The sequence below is a fragment of the Harpegnathos saltator genome, unplaced genomic scaffold, assembly GCF_003227715.2.
Source record: "Harpegnathos saltator strain DR-91 unplaced genomic scaffold, Hsal_v8.6 scaffold353, whole genome shotgun sequence".
In the NCBI taxonomy this organism is placed as follows: domain Eukaryota; kingdom Metazoa; phylum Arthropoda; class Insecta; order Hymenoptera; family Formicidae; genus Harpegnathos; species Harpegnathos saltator.
The window spans coordinates 83,095-101,923 of NW_020230154.1; the positions used below are offsets into that span (position 1 = coordinate 83,095).

An 18,829-nucleotide genomic window follows, 5' to 3' on the forward strand; every position below is an offset into this window, starting at 1 on the left:
GGTTTTTTCCGCTCCGCAGAATTTCATTTCTAACGTGATTCTACATTCTTCGGTTAGATTGTGCCTGCGATGTTGGCGGTTCTGTGAGTCCGATATGTGACAAACAAACCGGTCAGTGTCCTTGCCAACCGCGAGTAACCGGTCTGACGTGCAAGGAACCCTTGAAGGCGCATTACTTCCCTACTCTTCATCAGTATCAGTATGAAGCTGAGGACGGCAGGACACCGAGCGGTAGTCGCGTCCGCTACGGCTTTACGGATGACCATTTCCCGGGCTATAGTTGGAAAGGTTACGCCGTATTTTCTGCTCTGCAAGATAAGATTATATTGGACGTTGATATCATCAAGTCCTCGCTTTATCGGATGGTCTTGCGCTATGTAAATCCCAACAACGAACCAATCCTTGGTATTATTACTATCATTCCGGACAACCCGTCCGAAGTAGAGCAACAATTTAAGGTAAACTTCAAGTCGTCCAGCCGACCATCTTTCCTGACGGTTGCCGGAATCCATGGCAATCAGCCGTCGCCCATGGTTATGAATCCTGGACATTGGTCCATCAACATCGCTGCGAAAAAAAGTCTGTTCCTCGATTATTTCGTCCTTTTGCCATCCGAATATTACGAAGGCACAATACTGACGCAAGATGTAAATATGCCTTGCGAAATCGGCTACAAAGGACTTTGTAGGCACTATGGCTATCCGAATCTAATGCGATTTGACTTAGTTCGTGGCGCAGGTGGTTTTATCACCGAGGAAAACCTTAGAATCTCATTAACTGATCACTTGACCGATCAAGAAGTTTTACAAGAGATCGGAGAGGACAAGATACCACTCATTAACGGCCAACAGGAGGAGATTCTCTTTGAGCTCAGGATCAGTAAACCTGGTCCTCATGTTCTCGTAGTAACTTATGTAACTCCACGCGACGAACAAGCCACGTTAGTTCTACTGATTGAGGCCGATACTATCGGTAAAGGTAAAGTTACTTTGAATCCCTGTAAATATACCAGCATTTGCCGACAAGTCGTCACTGATACTTATGGTAAAATATCCGTCATGAATTTTCCGTCCAATTATATCAGCTTAGTGTTGACCGGCGATTCGACATCAAACGTCGGTATCCACTCGATAGTGGCTATCCCCTACAATCAATGGTCACTGGACTACGTGAAGCCAAAATCCATCTGTGTAAGAAAGAATGGCAAATGTGTCCAGGGACTCTTTCCCGACGCTGATGCCAAGAAGATCGAGTTCGAAACGGCTGGTGTACTCGAGGCTGAATATCGACCTCCTGATATCTACGATAACACCACTAAACTGATTTACTTGGGTGGCAATAGTAACAGCGTAGATATTCGCGCCAAAGTGCCTCAGCCAGGAGATTACGTTTTCGTGATGCAGTATTATCAACCGGATCATCCTCAGTTCAAACTGGAAATGCTCGTGCAGAACGGTAAATTCTACGAAGCGGAGATTCCAGTGCCACACTGTCCCAGCAATAGTGGCTGCCGCAGCATTGTTCGCCAGATGGATGGTGGCGGTATTACGTTCCAGTTGATCGAAAACGTCGTGTTGACTTTGAAACAACCTGCTGACAATCGTAGCATTTGGTTGGATTACATGCTGGTGATACCGGCAGATCAGTATAATGAAAAGATCCTCGGAAAGTTGCGGTTCGATCAGACGAAGGAATTCATCAAGCGCTGCGGTAATAATCACTTTCACATCAATGTCACTGAAGACGGTTTCTGCCGTGATTCCAGTTTCTCACTGACTGCCAATTACAACAACGGGGCACTGCCCTGCAACTGTATCATCGATGGTTCCACCAGCTTGGAATGTGAAAAATTCGGCGGCCAATGTCCCTGCCGGCCGAACATTATTGGCCGGCGCTGCGAGATTTGTAAGACCGGCTTTTATGGCTTTCCCCGATGCAGACCTTGCAACTGTCCCACAACTGCTTTATGCGAATCCGATAGCGGTAGATGTATTTGTCCATCCCACGTAACAGGAGCACGATGCGATCAATGCGAAGTTGGTACTTACGGTTTCCACCCTATTATCGGATGCGAGGAATGTAACTGCTCACCAGATGGTGTTTTGGATGGTGATTTACAATGTGATTTACTCGATGGCAACTGCCGTTGCGAAAAGAATGTAGTCGGCCGTCGATGCGACCGTTGCCACGCCGGTTATTCGCACTTTCCGCGTTGTGAGCGCTGCGACTGCGACTTGCGCGGCACTACTAGCGACATTTGTGACCAGATTACTGCTGAATGCTTTTGTAAGACAAATGTACAAGGTCTGGCATGCGACGTATGCCGCGAAGGCACTTTTGATATCCAGGCGTCGAACGAAGATGGTTGCACCAAATGCTTCTGCTTTGGTAAGACCACTAGATGCGCCTCAGCGAGCCTCTACTGGGCCCACTTAATGAATATGGAAAATTGGGAGCTGGTCTTGCCCATCGACAAGAGCGGCAACTTTACCGACTTATCGACCTATCCCGACGACGTGAATGCAACCACAATCGTTGCCTCTCTCACCACCAACGATACTTTCGAAAATGTCGTCTACTTCTCGGCGCCGGACACCTATCTGAATAAAAAACTGACCTCCTATGGTGGCTACTTTAATTACACTATACATTATAGCACGGGACCGTTTGGTAAGGCTGTCGGCGTCGCCGACGTGATCCTTCAAGGCGCCGACACCACGTTGTTCTACCACTCCGAGGAGCAGCCACCATCATTTACGAACTTCAGAGCATCTGTTCATCTCGTCGAAACTAATTTCCTCACTGTCAACAAACTGAGCGTCACAAGAGAACAAATGATGGTGGTTCTCGAAGACTTACGTAGAATATATATACGCGCTACATATTGGAATCCCAGCATCACTGCCTCGTATGTATTTTTAATTTTTATCTTAATTTTACTTAAGTCGGAACCTCTAAAAATCAATATGCTTCGTCTACGTTAAATATTCTTCAGGTTGTCCTATGTAACTCTAGACGTCACGACGGAACAATACTCAGCTCAATATAGTGTCCGGGCTAGCAGCGTGGAGCAATGTCAGTGTCCGCCTAATTATCAAGGACTTTCATGCGAGGAATGCGCCCCAGGTTATTACAGAGTACAATCAGGATCATATGGCGGATATTGCGTGCCTTGTCAATGCAATGGCCACGCAAGCACGTGCGATGTAAACACCGGAATCTGCCAAGTAAGAATGTTGGAGTTTTGCAAGTGTAATTCTTTTAAATCTTCCAGACTTCTCCAAAATTTTTCGACTATCTCGTAGGACTGCAAGAATGGCACCATCGGCGACCACTGCGAATTCTGCGAGCAGGGCTATTATGGCAACGCTACTGTGGGAACACCGACAGACTGCCTGATTTGTGCCTGTCCGCTGCCGGTTGTCTCCAACAACTTCGCCATCGGTTGCGAGGTGAACGATGAAGGAAACAAGATCAGTTGTGACTGTCTGCCTGAATATTATGGCGCTCGCTGCGAAGCATGCGCCGCTGGCTACTACGGTAATCCCGAAGTATACGGCGACTATTGCAAGCCGTGCGAATGCTCCGGTAACATCGACACTAATCAGATCGACTCATGCGACTCAATTACTGGTGAATGCTTGCAATGCCTGAACAACACTTATGGCGAGGCGTGCAATCTGTGCGCGCCCGGCTACTTCGGCGACGCCGTGCAACGGAAGGATTGTAAGAGCTGCGTGTGTGACGAGTGCGGCATGGAGCACTGTGACAGTTACAGCGGTAAATGCTTTTGTATGGAAAACGTGATCGGTGAACGCTGCGATCGCTGCGCGCCTGATCACTATGGCTTCAGCAACTGTAACGGCTGCAAGGCGTGTGACTGCGGATTAGCATCCGAAAGTAGCCAATGCGACGACGAAACGGGTCAGTGCAAATGTATGCCGGGAGTCACTGGTCGTAGGTGCGACCAGTGTATTCAAGGATATTGGAACTACAGGCCAGACGGATGCGCATGTAAGAGATCCTATTTCAGATTGCTTAGCAGTATTTTTGTCAAATAATCGTCACAGTGAATCAAAATTTATAATAATGAATTTATAATAATGAAAATTTATAATAATGAATTTTGAATGAAAGCAAAAGAATAATCATACACTCGTCTCTTTCAGCATGTGGATGTCATACTGGCTACTCTGTCGGGGTATCATGCAACACAACGACTGGCCAATGCACTTGTTTACCGGGTGTAATTGGAGAAAAATGTGATCATTGCCCGTATCGACACGTACTCATCCCGACACAGGGCTGTTTTTCTTGTGGTTCCTGTATCGGGAATCTCTTAGACGTAACAGATGAATTGACCGATTTATTAGAACCTATCTCGCGCGAATATAGTGTAAGTATAAAAAAGAAATCTTTAGACACCGAACTGAAAGACAAATGCATAATTTAACATGTTGTTCAATGCGCTTGCAGACAGTCGCGGAGGGCTACTTTACGAATCAACGATTGAAGTTTATCAATGATACGGCGAACGAACTCTATCCCGAAGTGAGAGTACTAGATCCAAGCAGAGTGAACCTGTTACCATTGCAGAAAAAACTAGGAGAGTTGGAGCATGAAATGTCCAACCGGAAACGGCAGATTGAGTTTGCTGCCGAAGACAGTATCAAATGGAAAGACGCCGCAGGAAACACGCTGAAGGACATGAACCATTTGGAAGAGGATGTAGTGCGTGAAATTGAACTAGTGAATCAAATCGTGTCTGAGGTGCAGTCTCTAGCGTTAAATATCGAATTGGGAACGAGCGCGAAGGTCGACAATGCTCTGAATGAAGCAAAGGAGATCCTGAAGAAGATCAAGGATGTTTCCTTCGTTAAATTCCGGGATGACGCGGTAGACCAAGTAGACCAAGCGAACATCCTGGTGTCCGAAATGCAGAAGTATAACTTCCCCGTCAGTAATCTGAGTAGCACCGCAGCCAGTCTTAGTGACAAAATTAGGAACGCTAGCGCCAAGATGGATGATTTGTTGGATATCGCGCAGAAGGCTCAAGAATTGGCCAATATGGTGGACAAACTTAATAGAGATAACAGATTCGCCGCCGAAACCGGTAATTTTGATGTTGTGAAGAACTATACGGTAGAGGCAAAAGAAGATTTGAAAGCCGGAGATACTCTCAACAAAAATGCCAGTCAGCATCTTGATAAAGCAAAAGAGATCATCGATATTCTACGTGAGTATTGTTTCTTTTATCTCGAGACAAAAATGAAAACGATGGTAACAATAGTTTTCCCCTTTCCCAGTGATGCACAACATCACAGATGCTACCATGCAGTTAAATAGCACCATTGTCGAAAACGATCAAATGCTGATTGAGTTGGAGACACCGATGCGGGATGCCCGCGATCACGCGGCGTACCTCTACAATCATTCTCTGGCACTAGACAATTTGTTGACTGACACTCGCAATACAAACGCAGTGAGGGCCGTTTCTGCGTACAAAAACATCGAAATCGCGATTCAAGCCGCGAGAAACGCCGCAGATGAAGCCATGATTGCTGCCGAGAATGCGACATCACTGGTAAGGAATTTAACATTAATTCTTAATTATTTATTTGAATTAATTAACTTTTCCCTACTTACAGTCCAGTGATATTGAACAGAAGATGTTGAATTCTCAAAACGAGTGTTACAAGTTACTAGATGCCGCACGCCTCACTTTAGAGAAAACGAGAGGACAGCCTGAGAACGATTTGCAAGACGCAAGGAACCACGCAGCTCTAATCGACAAGCAAAACAAACACAACAAGGAATTATTGGATTATATCCATAAGTACGATTTTCTTCCATAGTATTTAATAGTTTTATGTTATTAAATTAATTAACAAATAGTCTTACATTATTAGTATAAGGTGAATCACTAAAGGCGTTACAGGCTAATATTTCTCAAAACAACATATGAAATTCTTATTTTTTAATGACTGTTTTGGTATTGAAGCAGACACTGTGTAATGAAGTTAATTGTTCTTTTGGTAATTATTTAGAATAGGGGAGCCCCCGATTTCAATAATTCACACATATATTATTATTACTATCCTCCCTTAATAACATGCAACAAATTTTAATTGTTGGTCGATGCTAATTAAAAAGTTATTAACAAAAAAGTGTAATGAATAATGCCCACGTATTGAAGTATCACGTGTCTTCTGTGGAAATAATTATACAACACTGTGTATAGAGATTTATTTACGTATTATCTTCTTCGCTTGATTTGTTTAGTTTAGTTACCTTTCTTGTACTGGTTATACATCGAAAGAAAAACACACGTCTATATGCTGATGAAAATGGGTTTGCAATTTTCCACGCAAAACTAGGACGGACGGGGAGGGTGCGGGAGGGGGGCCGAAGGCCCCCCCTTGTACCCCCTGTGTGCGTGTGCGTGTGCGCGCGCGCGTGTGTGTGTGTATGTGTGCGCGCGCGCGCGCATGCATATGATTGAGACATTTTCATTTATTAAATATATGAATTTTTAGCTCATGTATTAGTGGTTATTTTTGTTGTGTAATAACCACTAATATATGAACTAAAAATTCATATGTTTAATAAATGAAAGTGTCTCAAACATATGTATACATACAGTACTAAATATATGTACACACACACATACACACACACGGGGGAGGTACAAGGGGAGCCTTCGGCCCCTCTTCCGCACTCTCCCCGTCCGTCCTAGTTTCGCATGGAAAGTTGCAAACCTATGCGGAAACTTGATTCGCATTAAAAAATTTCATTTATCTATAATTCTAAATAATTACCGTTTTTTTAAGTGAAGTCGTTAAAGTTATTTGAAAGACATTTTGTTTTTTCAATGACAACACGTACTTTTTATTACATATAATTGTAGCCCGTCTCTTTATGAGTAAAACAGTCCACACATAGTCAAAGTTATACCAAGGACAAAATATTGTGAGTTGGCAAAAAGTGTTCAGTTTTTGTTGTAAACAGTTTTTAAAACAAAGTTACTGCCATAAACTGTGTATTCGATGGAGACATGTCTGATTTATTGATATTAAAAGAGCTGCTATTCATATAAAGTTAGTCATGTTAACAAATAGTTATCCTAGAGAGCACAAAGATATCTAAAAGTTGACTAAAAGATGACAGATTTTCGATATGGGCGTCTTTTTGGTAGAGCGTATAGTTGACGAAAAGATGACTGAAAGACATCTTATGTCCTACTATTTGTCGTCTTATTTCTGCAACGTATAAGATGACTAATATTAGACATGTTCCCATATAACACAAGGATGTCCGCTGGACGTCCGACGGATGGCTGATTGGTCCGACACGGACGTTCATGGGACATTCATAGGATGTACATATTATAACCTAAGGCTATAGCCGGCCGAAAGACGTCCGATGGACGTTGGACATGGAGGTCCATGGGATATCCGTATTCGTCCAATGGCTGTCCATGAGATGTACATATATTCCAATACTGACTAAAGGACGTCCAGTGGACGTCCCACGGATGTCCGTGTCGGATTAATCGGCCGTCCAATGGACATCCTTCTGTTATATGAAATGTGTCCAACAAACACAATGTTACATGTAACCTGCATGTTAGTTGTAATTTCCTACTCAACAAGATAATTGTTATATAAGACATGTTATATAACAGTTACATTGTTGAATGGGAAATTACAACTAACATGTACGTTACATGTATTAGGTGCGCAACTAAGTTCCCGCTGTTTTTCAAGAGATGGCTCCAGTAGTAAGTGCTGGTCGATTGTGACATAACCAAAACGTCATGAACCAAGCTTAGACATATGGTAAACAAACCATTTTGACACATTAGTGATTTTGTTTTTGCGTCATATACTTTTGGTTGTGTGAAAATGTCTTATTTTGTGCCAAATAATCGTCATTTGCGGGAAGTGTTGCTTTTCTTCTTTCATTCGAAGAAAACGGCGGCTGAAGCGCATCGAGAACTCCAAAAAGTTTACGGAGATGCTGCTCTAAGTGAAATAACGTGCCGTGATTGGTTCCATCGCTTCAAAGACGGTGATTTCGATGTTGACGACCGTTCGCGTGAAGGAAGGCCAAAAACCTTCGAAGACGCTGAATTGGAGGCATTGCTCGATGAGGATCCGTGCCAAACGCAAAAAGAGCTTGCTTCAGCATTAGAAGTTACCCGCCAAGCCATTTCCAAGCGATTGCATGCGTTGGGAATGATTCAAAAACAAGGAACTTGGATTCCTTATGATTTGAAGCCAAGAGATGTTGAGCGTCGTTTTTTCGCCTGTGAATAACTGCTCCAGCGGCAAAAAAGGAAGGGTTTTCTTCATCGCATCATTACGGGTGATGAAAAATGGATTCATTACAGCAACCCAAAGAGAACAAAATCATGGGGACTGCCCGGTCATGCTTCTACATCGTCGGCTCGGCCGATTATTCACGCTGCGAAGGTTTTACTGTGTATTTGGTGGGACCAGGGCGGTGTTATTTATTATGAGCTGTTGAAACCGAACGAAACCATCACTGGGGAACGGTATCGAACTCAATTGATGCGATTGAGCCGACCACTGCGCGAAAAGCGGCCACAATACGAGCAGAGGCACGAAAAAGTGATTCTACAGCATGACAACGCTCGGCCTCACGTTGCCAAACCCGTTAAAGCCTACTTAGAAACGCTCAAATGGGAAGTCCTACCCCACCCGCCATATTCCCCAGATATTGCGCCGTCCGATTATTACTTGTTCCGTTCGATGGCACATGGTCTGGCTAATCAGCAGTTCCGCTCATATGAAGACCTCAAAATGGCTTGATTCGTGGATAGCCTCAAAAGACGAACACTTCTACCGTGACGGTATTCGAGCTCTGCCAGAAAGATGGGAAAAAGTTGTCGCTAGCTATGGACAATATTTTGAATGATTCATTTGTAACCATTTTTTCACAATAAAGTTGCATTTTCATCAAAAAAACAGCGAGAACTTAGTTGCGCACCTAATAACATTATGTTTGCTGGGCGATGAAGGAAAATGCAATACTACCCAGTGGATGTTATGGTACAGAATGAAACATATAGAACAGGTTAGCATTAATTTTATTACTAATCAACGGATTTTAAAATATTATTTTGTACGTAATATTGCACATAACTTTATAGGATTTTATATATTATTATATTGCGGAATTGCCAACAAGTTAAAGTTACTGATTAAGGCTGCTGGATACTTGCCACAGCCAGTTTGTTTTAAGTCGTCAGAAGCGAGAAATTCTGTCCACAATTCTTGTAGTATACGAAATCCATAAAATTTGCTGTCGATTCAGCAAATATATAAATATTTCAACCATTATCTTTTTGTTGCAGCACTCAATAAAAAACTACAAAATTTCCGTGATAGCAATTATAACATTACGTAGGACCTAGCAAGATAAGTTATACGTCACGTTAATTTTATTTATAGTTATTTGTTGAGTCACAACAAACAGATAGTAGTTGAAATATTTTACAAATATGTGCTTTATTAATTGCAAGTTTTATGGACTGTTATTTTATGGATATATCGTTATAAAAACATTTTAAAAACATTCATTCAGTCAATATTATTCATTATATGCTATTTGTAGTACTTTTCATATAAGTCGTCTTTTTAATGACTTTTGGCCCAGTTGAAAAGTCGACTTTTTATATAATCGGAAAGACATATTTTAGACATATTTATATCGTGTCGAAAAGAGGACTTGCGAAAGATGTCTTTTTATCAACTAAAAGTAGTTTTGACATTCGAAAGATGTCTTTTAGTCATCTCCGCGTCTAGTCTAAAAAACAACTACAAAAAGACACCTTTTCGTCATCTTTTATTTTTATGTGCTGTCTGGGTATGTGTTTTGTAATAGCTTACATGAAAATTAATTTCCTTCTCACAAAAATAGCTGATAAGAACAATTCCATCGATATGTTTTTAGTTTTAGGAGTGTCAACGAAATTGTAGACGTGCTGCAGTTGTATATGTATGTACAGAGTTTATGACTATCCACCCTGATTTTTTCGAAAACGCGACATTTTACATAGGCAGTCGACAATTAGCTCATGAAAATAAAATAAACCACGCTTCCGTATTCAGAATTTTGCGAGAAAATAAATTTTATCTACATATTATTACATCAAGAATTGTCTGACATATGGTCGAATATATTTGTAATGAAAGTTTTGTTTATAAATGAAGCAATATTTAGCAATGTTGGGAATGTGAACAGACATAACATACACTATGGGGCCATTGAAAATTCGAAGTAGATGAAAACTGTATCTGTGTAACATCGTTGATCGCTAAATGTCTAGTGTAGAATCTCTGAAAACCATATCATCGGACCACACTTTTTTTATAGTCTACTTAACGTCAAAATATATATGAACTTTTTAGTTACCACATTGTCAGAATTCTTAGAAGATGTATTTCTTCACGTATGTGAAGAAACATGAAACATATGGTTTCAACAAAATGGAGTCATCATTGCTGATGCTTATTATGCTTTTTTTACGCGACAAACATTGGATATCGTGTTTTCAAGAAAGTAAGTTAGGAGCAGAAGACGTATCAAATGAGAATTACCATATTTATTTGATATTACATCTCTCGATTTTTTTTTATAATATATAGAAAACGCTATATAGAGAGAACGCAATACCGATAGTTTCAACAATTCATAAGGATACAAAAGAAAAAATGAAAGAAGCTTGTGAAATGTAAATGTTAACTGCTGTCCCAAATGTTAAGTGTAGAGAGTGAAGTTTATTTTTGCATTGAATACGCGCATATTTACTTGTGAATAACAGTAATTCAAGCATTTATTTAAAAACTCTTCGCAACAAGAACTGAGAACACTTTCTACCACTTCACATTGTTTCTTCATTGTAACTTTGATATAACTTTGTGTTTAACTATATGTGGTCATTTTAATCATCAGGAGACAGCCTACAATTATATGTAATAAAAAATATGTGTTGTCAGTTCAAAAAGTCAAGGTGTCTTTCAAATGACTTTAACGACTTCGCTTAGAAAACAATTAATTTCATATTGCACCGTTTCGAATAATGTCCGTTTCGATACTAATTATTGTGAAATAAAAATTTCATATGTCGTTCAGTTTCAGAAAGAAATACCAGCTTGTAACACTTTTAGTAGTTCACTCTGTATATGATTAGAAAATTATATACTTTTATTTAAAGACATTCTCTCTCTCTCTCTTTCTCACTCACTCATTCACTCTCTCACTCTCTCCCTCCCTCTCTTTCTCTCCCCTATTTTTCTCTGCCTCTTTCCTTTCCTCTCTTCCTCCCTCCCTCTCTCATTCTCTTTTTTATTCTTTACTGTGCATGTTCTTCCAAATTTGCTAATGAAATATAACATATATTATACGTATGAATTGCAGGGCACTTACGAGTATTCCTTCGCAATCATCCACGGTAGCACATGACGCTATGAATCAGGCAATGAGTGTCGAGCGCAATATTCAGAGCGCTATAAATGGTATGAACGGCATTGTAGATCGAATTCCGGAAGATTTGCGGGAAACGAAGCAGTTGTCAAAGGATACGTCGGAATCGATTCGTGATATCTCACAGGCGAACAAGCAACTGGATATTGTGGACAAGGTGGTGCCGAACATCACCAATCTGTTGAATAGCTTGAACAGCAACCAAAAGTCGATAGATACTACCGGTAAAGATTTGCAGAACAAGATCGAAGCCCTGAAGAACAAGATCGCGAATGCTCGAGAACTGGCTGACCGATTCAGGTATGGCTTAACTTTCTACAGAAACACTACTCTAGAGCTGAAGAATCCGGAGAGCCTGCCGCTGCTGGCCACCTCCACCAAGGTCTCCCTCTACTTCAGAACCAACAAGACAAATGGCTTTTTACTATACCTCGGTAACGAGGAGAAGGCAAATTTACCACGCTCTAAAACAGTGAGTTTGTTAGAATCGATAAAAATCATTATAAAAAGAAAAGCATGAATGAAAAATATATCGTCAATTTTATATTTTACAGCATGATTTCATGGCGTTAATGACCGAGAGCGGATACCCAGTGCTAATAATCGACCTGGGTGCCGGACCTGAGAAGATAATTCATAATAAATTTGTATCAGATAACGTGTGGCGGCAAATAATTATCTACAGGTTCAATAACTCATTTAATAACAATTTAACAACAATTGTTCAATAATTCGGATCAATCCTGATATGATTCTATATGAATGTTCTTCGAATGTTTCTTCTTTCAGAACGGGCAAAAACGTGAAGTTGATAGTTCGTGAGGATATCGGAGAAGGTCGGGACAAGTTGTACGAGAAGGCACGTGTCCTGACAGGCCCTTATTATATCTTCAACGTGGATCGGGAACAATCGAAGCTCTTTATAGGTGGCTACCCGTCGTCTTTCCATATTCAAGATGCTGTGACCGCATCGTCATTTGAAGGCGAGATGGAGGAGTTGGTAATAGGCGACATACCAGTGTCTTTCTGGAATTTTGTTTACGGAGAGAACAACCAGAAGAGCGCGCTCGAACGCGATAAGCTCGTCAACTTCCAGCCGAGCACGGGATATCGTTTTGATCGGCATGGTTATGCGATTCTCAGTAAGAAAGACTCACAGATCACGCCGGACTCCAAAAGATTTAGTATCAAATTGTCTTTCAAGACCTTCGCTGAAGACGGGCTAATTTACTTGATGGGTAAAGGCAGACAATTCCTGTCACTACAAATGAAGAACGGTCGGTTGTTGTACCAGTATGATCTTGGTGAAGGTGTGATTCCCTTGGAATCCTTAGACAAATACAATGACGGTGACTGGCATATCTTAGAGGCTCTTAGACTCGAAAGAAGTGGTGTGCTCAAAGTAGACGGTCACAAAGTAGATAATATCGAATCAAGTGGAACTGCCAGAACTTTATCATCTTCGGATCATATCTTCTTTGGTGGATATCCGCCCAACATGAAGCATCCCTACCAGTCGGTCACTAACAACGGTTTCGAGGGTTGCATCGACAACGTTATTATCTTCGACACTTCGATTGATCTCACGCGCAATGTGCAGGCATTTGGAGTTATTCCTGGTTGCCCAGTCAGGGTAATAATGCAATAAAATTATGTAGAATACATAATTGTAAATATAGAAGTTTCATGTTCTTGCATGTATGCCGAAGATGTATAGAGTATTGTATATATAGGTCAATACAACGGATTGGATTCAGTAGGCCTTGGCGGAATACTCCCTTGAAAGATATGCAAATGAATATACCACCAAAGTCTATTGATTACAAGCCCATGCTGAGATTACATACGTTTGCCAATGAAACAAACAGACAAATGTTGTACTAGCCTGTATATTAACACAACACTCTGTACACTGCTTGAAAAATAAAATTTACGGAACCTAACAATCTGTGCACATTTACATCTTTTGATGTTATTAATTATTTCTTCAATCTGTTGCAGTTCGCTAGCCTCGTTTCCTTCGAAAAGGATATGCCTGGCTACGTAAGATGGCAGAACTTTATGTCAGATGGCTTGCAAGTAAACCTGAAATTTAAGACTTCAGCCAATAACGGACTGATCTTCTATGCGATTGATGACGACCAAAGCACGAACAACGGTTATCTCTCATTGTTGAATGGTCGGTTAGTGTTTATTAGCCAGGGTGTCGAGTTATGGACTGATCCCTCGGACATGAAATTCAACGACAACGAATGGCACGTGGTAACAGTCACTCTGGATCAACAATCGGGCCTTAGCCTTGACATCGATGACACGAAGAGCTACAGATCAGATTCGTCGCCACCACTTCTACACTTCCTTCATGGTAACCTGTACATCGGCGGATTGCCATTAAGATTGGATCCCGATAGTACAATTATGCCTTTTGTCGGCTGTATCGGCGATGCAACACTGAACGGCGAGATTATCATCAATTTCGCTAATTCGACTGAGAGGCCGCACGCATTTTTGGGGAAATGCAAAGGTGGTGATCAGACAGGTATATTGCAACACAGACTATTGCTGTTCGCCGAGTTACATTTTGGATATATTTGATTGCTTGAATTCTTCTCGATTTATAGCTCCACCATCAATCATCGAACCCGAACTTCCATTGTTGCTACCAGTAGAAGGTTCAGAAGAACCAATAGAGCTATCGACTCAGATTAGTAAGAACGAAAGATAAATATGTCACAAAACGAGTTTTAAAATAAATAATTTATATCTAATTACCAATAAATTTCTTCTCGAAATTCATTTCATTTTAGGCATAGTAGACATCGATCTTGAAAAAGAGGATGAGGAAGAAGAACCCGATTTGGAAGGCCGAATGAACGTTGAGAAAGTTGATTTTATTACCACAAGTACTACGCAGATTCCAACTGAACCTAGTATTCAAATGGATGACGAATGTCATCTGCCCTATTATCCAGCTGTAGATCCTAATTTGAAAAACATGGTTTGGCGATTCGGTATGCAATTGCATTTTTCTAAATAAGAAAGAAATTTAAACTTTAAATGAAAATATTGCATTTAATCCATATCGAATTTAAGTAATTTAAGATGTCGTACTTTTCTACATGGTTAATGATATTATTTTAGGTATCTTCAGGAATAGTAGGTTGCAATATAAAATGCTGAACGAAAGATTTAAGGACAGCTACAACTTTCAGATCAATATAAAGACACTGGCCAATGACGGAATTATATTCTATAGCTCCAACCTCAATCAGCAGAATGACCCAGACTTCGTTGCCGTGTATGTGCTCGATGGAGAGGTAATTCATTTGCTTAAGCAATCGCCCATTTTGTTGCTTTGATCCTAAGAAGTAACACTTAACGACAAAATCGAAGGTTCATTACAAATTCGATTGCGGAAGCGGAATGCTGTCGCTAGTAAACGATAAGAAAATTAATGACAATGAATGGCATACTGTGCTCTTTACGAGAGATGGTAAACACGGCCAGTTAATTGTGGACGAGGAAAAGGTAGAAGGATACTCTCCAGGGGATTCTACTGCTATCGACGTCAATCCACCGTTCTTTATTGGCGGAGTATTACCGCAAATGTCCAGCACCGCGCATATAAATATTGTAAGAACTAATTTTTTATTTACCCTTCGAGGAATGTCTAGAGAGTGTGATGAATGTATTTTGTCACTTTCAGGGTCTCAATAAGACATTTAATGGATGCTTGGGAAACTTCATGGTAAACGGACACACAGTAGAACCATCGCAGAAGGTAGATGTGATGCCTTGCTCAGAAAAGGTTGAATCTGGTATCTTCTTTTATCCAGGAAACGGTAGTAACTTGTACAAAGCAGGTGAGAAGGTTAATTAAAACGTATTGTACGTCCTGAGGAAATATACCAAATGATTACCGTAAATGTCATTTAGTTCCATTTTGTATTTAATTAAAATTTGATAATATAATATTGAAATATTAAGAAACGGAAGTAGAATATTTGATCGTTGAATTTTTCCAGCTGACCGATTCAACGCGGATCGTGGGTTTGATATTCAATTAGATATAAAACCACGTACAACATCCGGGCATTTGTTATCAGTGCACGGTAAAAGAGACTTCATCATCTTGGAGATGATCAACGGCACTATCAAGTTCGTTGTAAAAACGCAGAAAGGCTCGATCGAGACCTCATTCGTAACAAATCCGAACTCTCTATGCGACGGTCATTGGCATAATATTCGAGGTATACAGTCAATATTATATAATAATTACTCTGATTGTGTGTATAGCATGTTGCAACATACAGATCAATACGACAGATTGTCTATTCGTTTAGCCAGCAAACATGCGTCTTAGCGTAGATTTAGTAGGCCTTGGCAATATACACTGAGTTTTCAAACGGTTTGAATATTTTTTATGCAATTCAGAATGCAGCCAATGTTTCAATGAGAGAACTGATTTCTAAAAAATTCTTAAAGATTAAGTTGTCGCATTGGATGTACACTACATTCTGAGCTACATCCAAAAATATTCAAACCATTTTGAAATCTTACATATTTGAGTTTGTGACTATACTGCCAAGATTTATTGAGATCACACGCGCTTGCTACCGAAATAGGTAGACAACTCGTCGTACTGATCTGGCTATTGATGCAATATCCGTTATAGGATATACACAGGGTGTGAAAAAAATTCCAGGACGGCAAATGTCTCGAAAAAATATAAGTTTTATAAAAAAATGTGTCAGGTAAAAGTTGTAGAGCTTAAGAAGACTGGAGCTATATCAATTTGACCTTGAATGGTGTCACCAAAATCATGTAATTTTATCCACTTTGGATCAGCCATTTCAAAGTTATTAAGCTTTTCATAAAAAAATATCGACGACTATAGTTTTGCTTAAAGTAAAATAAGTAGAGATACTATTATTATACCTGTATATGGATGAAAGAATGATAATGAAAGGATGATGTAAGTGTGAAAATAGGATGAAGTGCGAATAAAATATTTTAAGATGGGAAAGGCGTGAGATAGAGATAGTTTAGTAATAAGAACTGATTGTAGTAGATGTGTATCAGTTACTTGACACCTTTGACAAGAAACTTTTAAGTATTGACAATAATATTCTACTCATTTCATTTTAGACAAAACTATAATCGTCGATGTCTTATTATAAAAGAATCGTAACTTCGGAATGATTGACTTAAAGTGGATAAAATTATAGTGGTTTAAAAAGATCTCAAAATATGTATGTGGGTTATTAAAATATGTAACAAAAAATAGGGGATGTTATTTAAAAAATTCAAAATAATCTTGACCTGACGTCTTGGCGATGCCACCCAAGATCAAACTGATAAAATCTGTAAATATATCTTTTTAAGTCTTACAACTTTTACTTAAAAATTTTTTTATAAAACTTATAGTTTTCAAAATATTTCATCGTCCTGAAACTTTTTCCGCATCCTGTATATTTCAGAAACTTTAATTCTTTGGTTAATCTGTTGATGGTAGTAGAAACGAAGTATTAACAATTCTTCTACACAGACATTGCTGTTCTAATTATCAAAATGAACATGATTACTATTATTATATATTCTTAAATGCTTTCTTTGATATTCTATATAAGTTAAGATTCCTATCTACTCCGTCACAGCCATTTTATTTTATAATGTCAGAAGGAAGAAAATACACGCTCAAATTTTTTGCAAAATATGTTGAAATAAATAAAAAAAATGTTCACAAAATAAAACCTAATGAATAAATTATCGCAAAATCAACATGATATATTTCATTTAAAAGCAACTTCTCTTTTTCTTATTTATTTTCATGATTTTGTCACATTAATTTTACAGTAATTTATTGATTGTTACAGCTAAAGGAAACTATCCGAATTATTTTATAAATTTGGTCCATCGATTACAAAAGCCATTTTGTGACCATGTTTTTTTTTTTATTTCAATGTATTTTACATAATCTCATAATGATATAAATCAAAATGATCGCGGTAAGTAAGTAGGAGTCTTAAACTAAGTGTATATTTTATGTTCTCTATTTTCTTTACAGCCATCAAACGGAAAAACGCATTGTTGCTGTCAGTTGATCATAAAGCAGCGACACCTGCAATCTTCAGCGGCAGAAGCGTGGTCAGGGTTCTATCGAAGCATCCGGTATTTATCGGCGGCCAGCCGAATTTGGGAAAGGGACTTCGAGGCAGTATGTCGCAGGCACAATATATCGGCTGCATCTCCAACATTTTAATTAACTCTCATAGCATCGAAATCACGCCCGAGCGAGCTTACGGTCGAGTTCTTGCTGGTGTATGTCCGACCATTTAAAACGTAATAATCTCCAAATGAGCTATGAAAATTTGTTTATCAACTTTTTTTTTTGAAATATCACAGTTATTATCTTTAGTGCTTCATTGAAAGATGAAAAATAAACATATAACGAGCGAAAGATTGAACTCGTAAATTCGTTTGATTCTTTTTCGAGAAGAAAAAACTTCCTCGTTTTTACTAGAAATTGAGAAAAAACAACTGGTACAATATGATACAAAAACTTTTTCTTTTTTTACCAAAGATACGATTTAAGATACCTGATTTTCTGCCACGGCTATCTTGATTGATGACGTCAGAAGTGAGCAAATATACATTTAAAATTGCAAAATATGAAAAAACAAATGAAAGTATATACAAAATGACAATTGTGATCAATTGAACAGATTTGTAAAACACTTTGTTTACGAAATATTTATAAATCTGTTTATCTGTTAATACATCTCATAAAATGAAATATTTTAAAAGATATGTGAAAAATTGTTCACATAATATATGAACAACTTTTTAACTATGTGCTTTTATCGTTAATTTTACCTATTGATCATGTTTTTATGAGTTAAGAGGTAAGTTTTCGGACTACATTATTATTTTGAACAGCCGATCACAAATGTCATTTCATTGTAATGTATTTTATACGAATTTTTATTGTATATATTTTCGTTTTTAATATCATTAACCCGTTAACACCCAAAAGTCCTAAAATATTAGCCTTAGTTTACAACTGTATTTTATGTAGAGAAACATTATATACGGTTGGAATAATATTTCCTTATGTTTTTGGGGTCGTTCTACAAGATTCCGGCATCAGAATTCGTTTAGATTCATAATAAAATCCAATATAGCGGAATCTTTGGAAAAAGTCATAAAAAATCGACAATTTTATTTTTTATAAGATTGATTTCGTATCAAAAACGTTACTTTGATACAGATACAAGTGTCACATTTTGTCTCAAAAATATTGACAATTAATAATTTT

At 39.0% G+C, this 18,829-nt stretch overlaps 1 protein-coding gene and 1 long non-coding RNA gene across 2 annotated transcripts in view; one reads left to right on the forward strand and one right to left on the reverse strand.

Moving 5' to 3' along the window:
• The window catches only part of LOC112588944 (uncharacterized), a 65,331-nt gene extending 53,833 nt beyond the window's left edge, over positions 1–11,498 (reverse strand). Inside the window, exon 1 of the long non-coding RNA XR_003113134.1 lies at positions 11,455–11,498. This is a non-coding gene — a long non-coding RNA (uncharacterized LOC112588944). The remainder of the gene's footprint in view (positions 1–11,454) is intronic.
• The window catches only part of LanA (laminin subunit alpha), a 37,353-nt gene extending 19,076 nt beyond the window's left edge, over positions 1–18,277 (forward strand). Inside the window, exons 11-28 of the mRNA XM_011148112.3 lie at positions 58–2,908; positions 2,996–3,227; positions 3,306–4,014; positions 4,170–4,396; positions 4,477–5,236; positions 5,307–5,584; positions 5,649–5,836; positions 11,446–11,983; positions 12,066–12,196; positions 12,301–13,144; positions 13,513–14,050; positions 14,133–14,219; positions 14,319–14,522; positions 14,653–14,828; positions 14,905–15,144; positions 15,218–15,374; positions 15,537–15,761; positions 17,579–18,277. Of these exons, the coding sequence (XP_011146414.1) occupies positions 58–2,908; positions 2,996–3,227; positions 3,306–4,014; positions 4,170–4,396; positions 4,477–5,236; positions 5,307–5,584; positions 5,649–5,836; positions 11,446–11,983; positions 12,066–12,196; positions 12,301–13,144; positions 13,513–14,050; positions 14,133–14,219; positions 14,319–14,522; positions 14,653–14,828; positions 14,905–15,144; positions 15,218–15,374; positions 15,537–15,761; positions 17,579–17,850 (8,657 nt within the window). The 3' untranslated portion in view covers positions 17,851–18,277. The remainder of the gene's footprint in view (positions 1–57; positions 2,909–2,995; positions 3,228–3,305; positions 4,015–4,169; positions 4,397–4,476; positions 5,237–5,306; positions 5,585–5,648; positions 5,837–11,445; positions 11,984–12,065; positions 12,197–12,300; positions 13,145–13,512; positions 14,051–14,132; positions 14,220–14,318; positions 14,523–14,652; positions 14,829–14,904; positions 15,145–15,217; positions 15,375–15,536; positions 15,762–17,578) is intronic.
• The last annotated feature ends 552 nt before the right edge of the window (positions 18,278–18,829 follow it).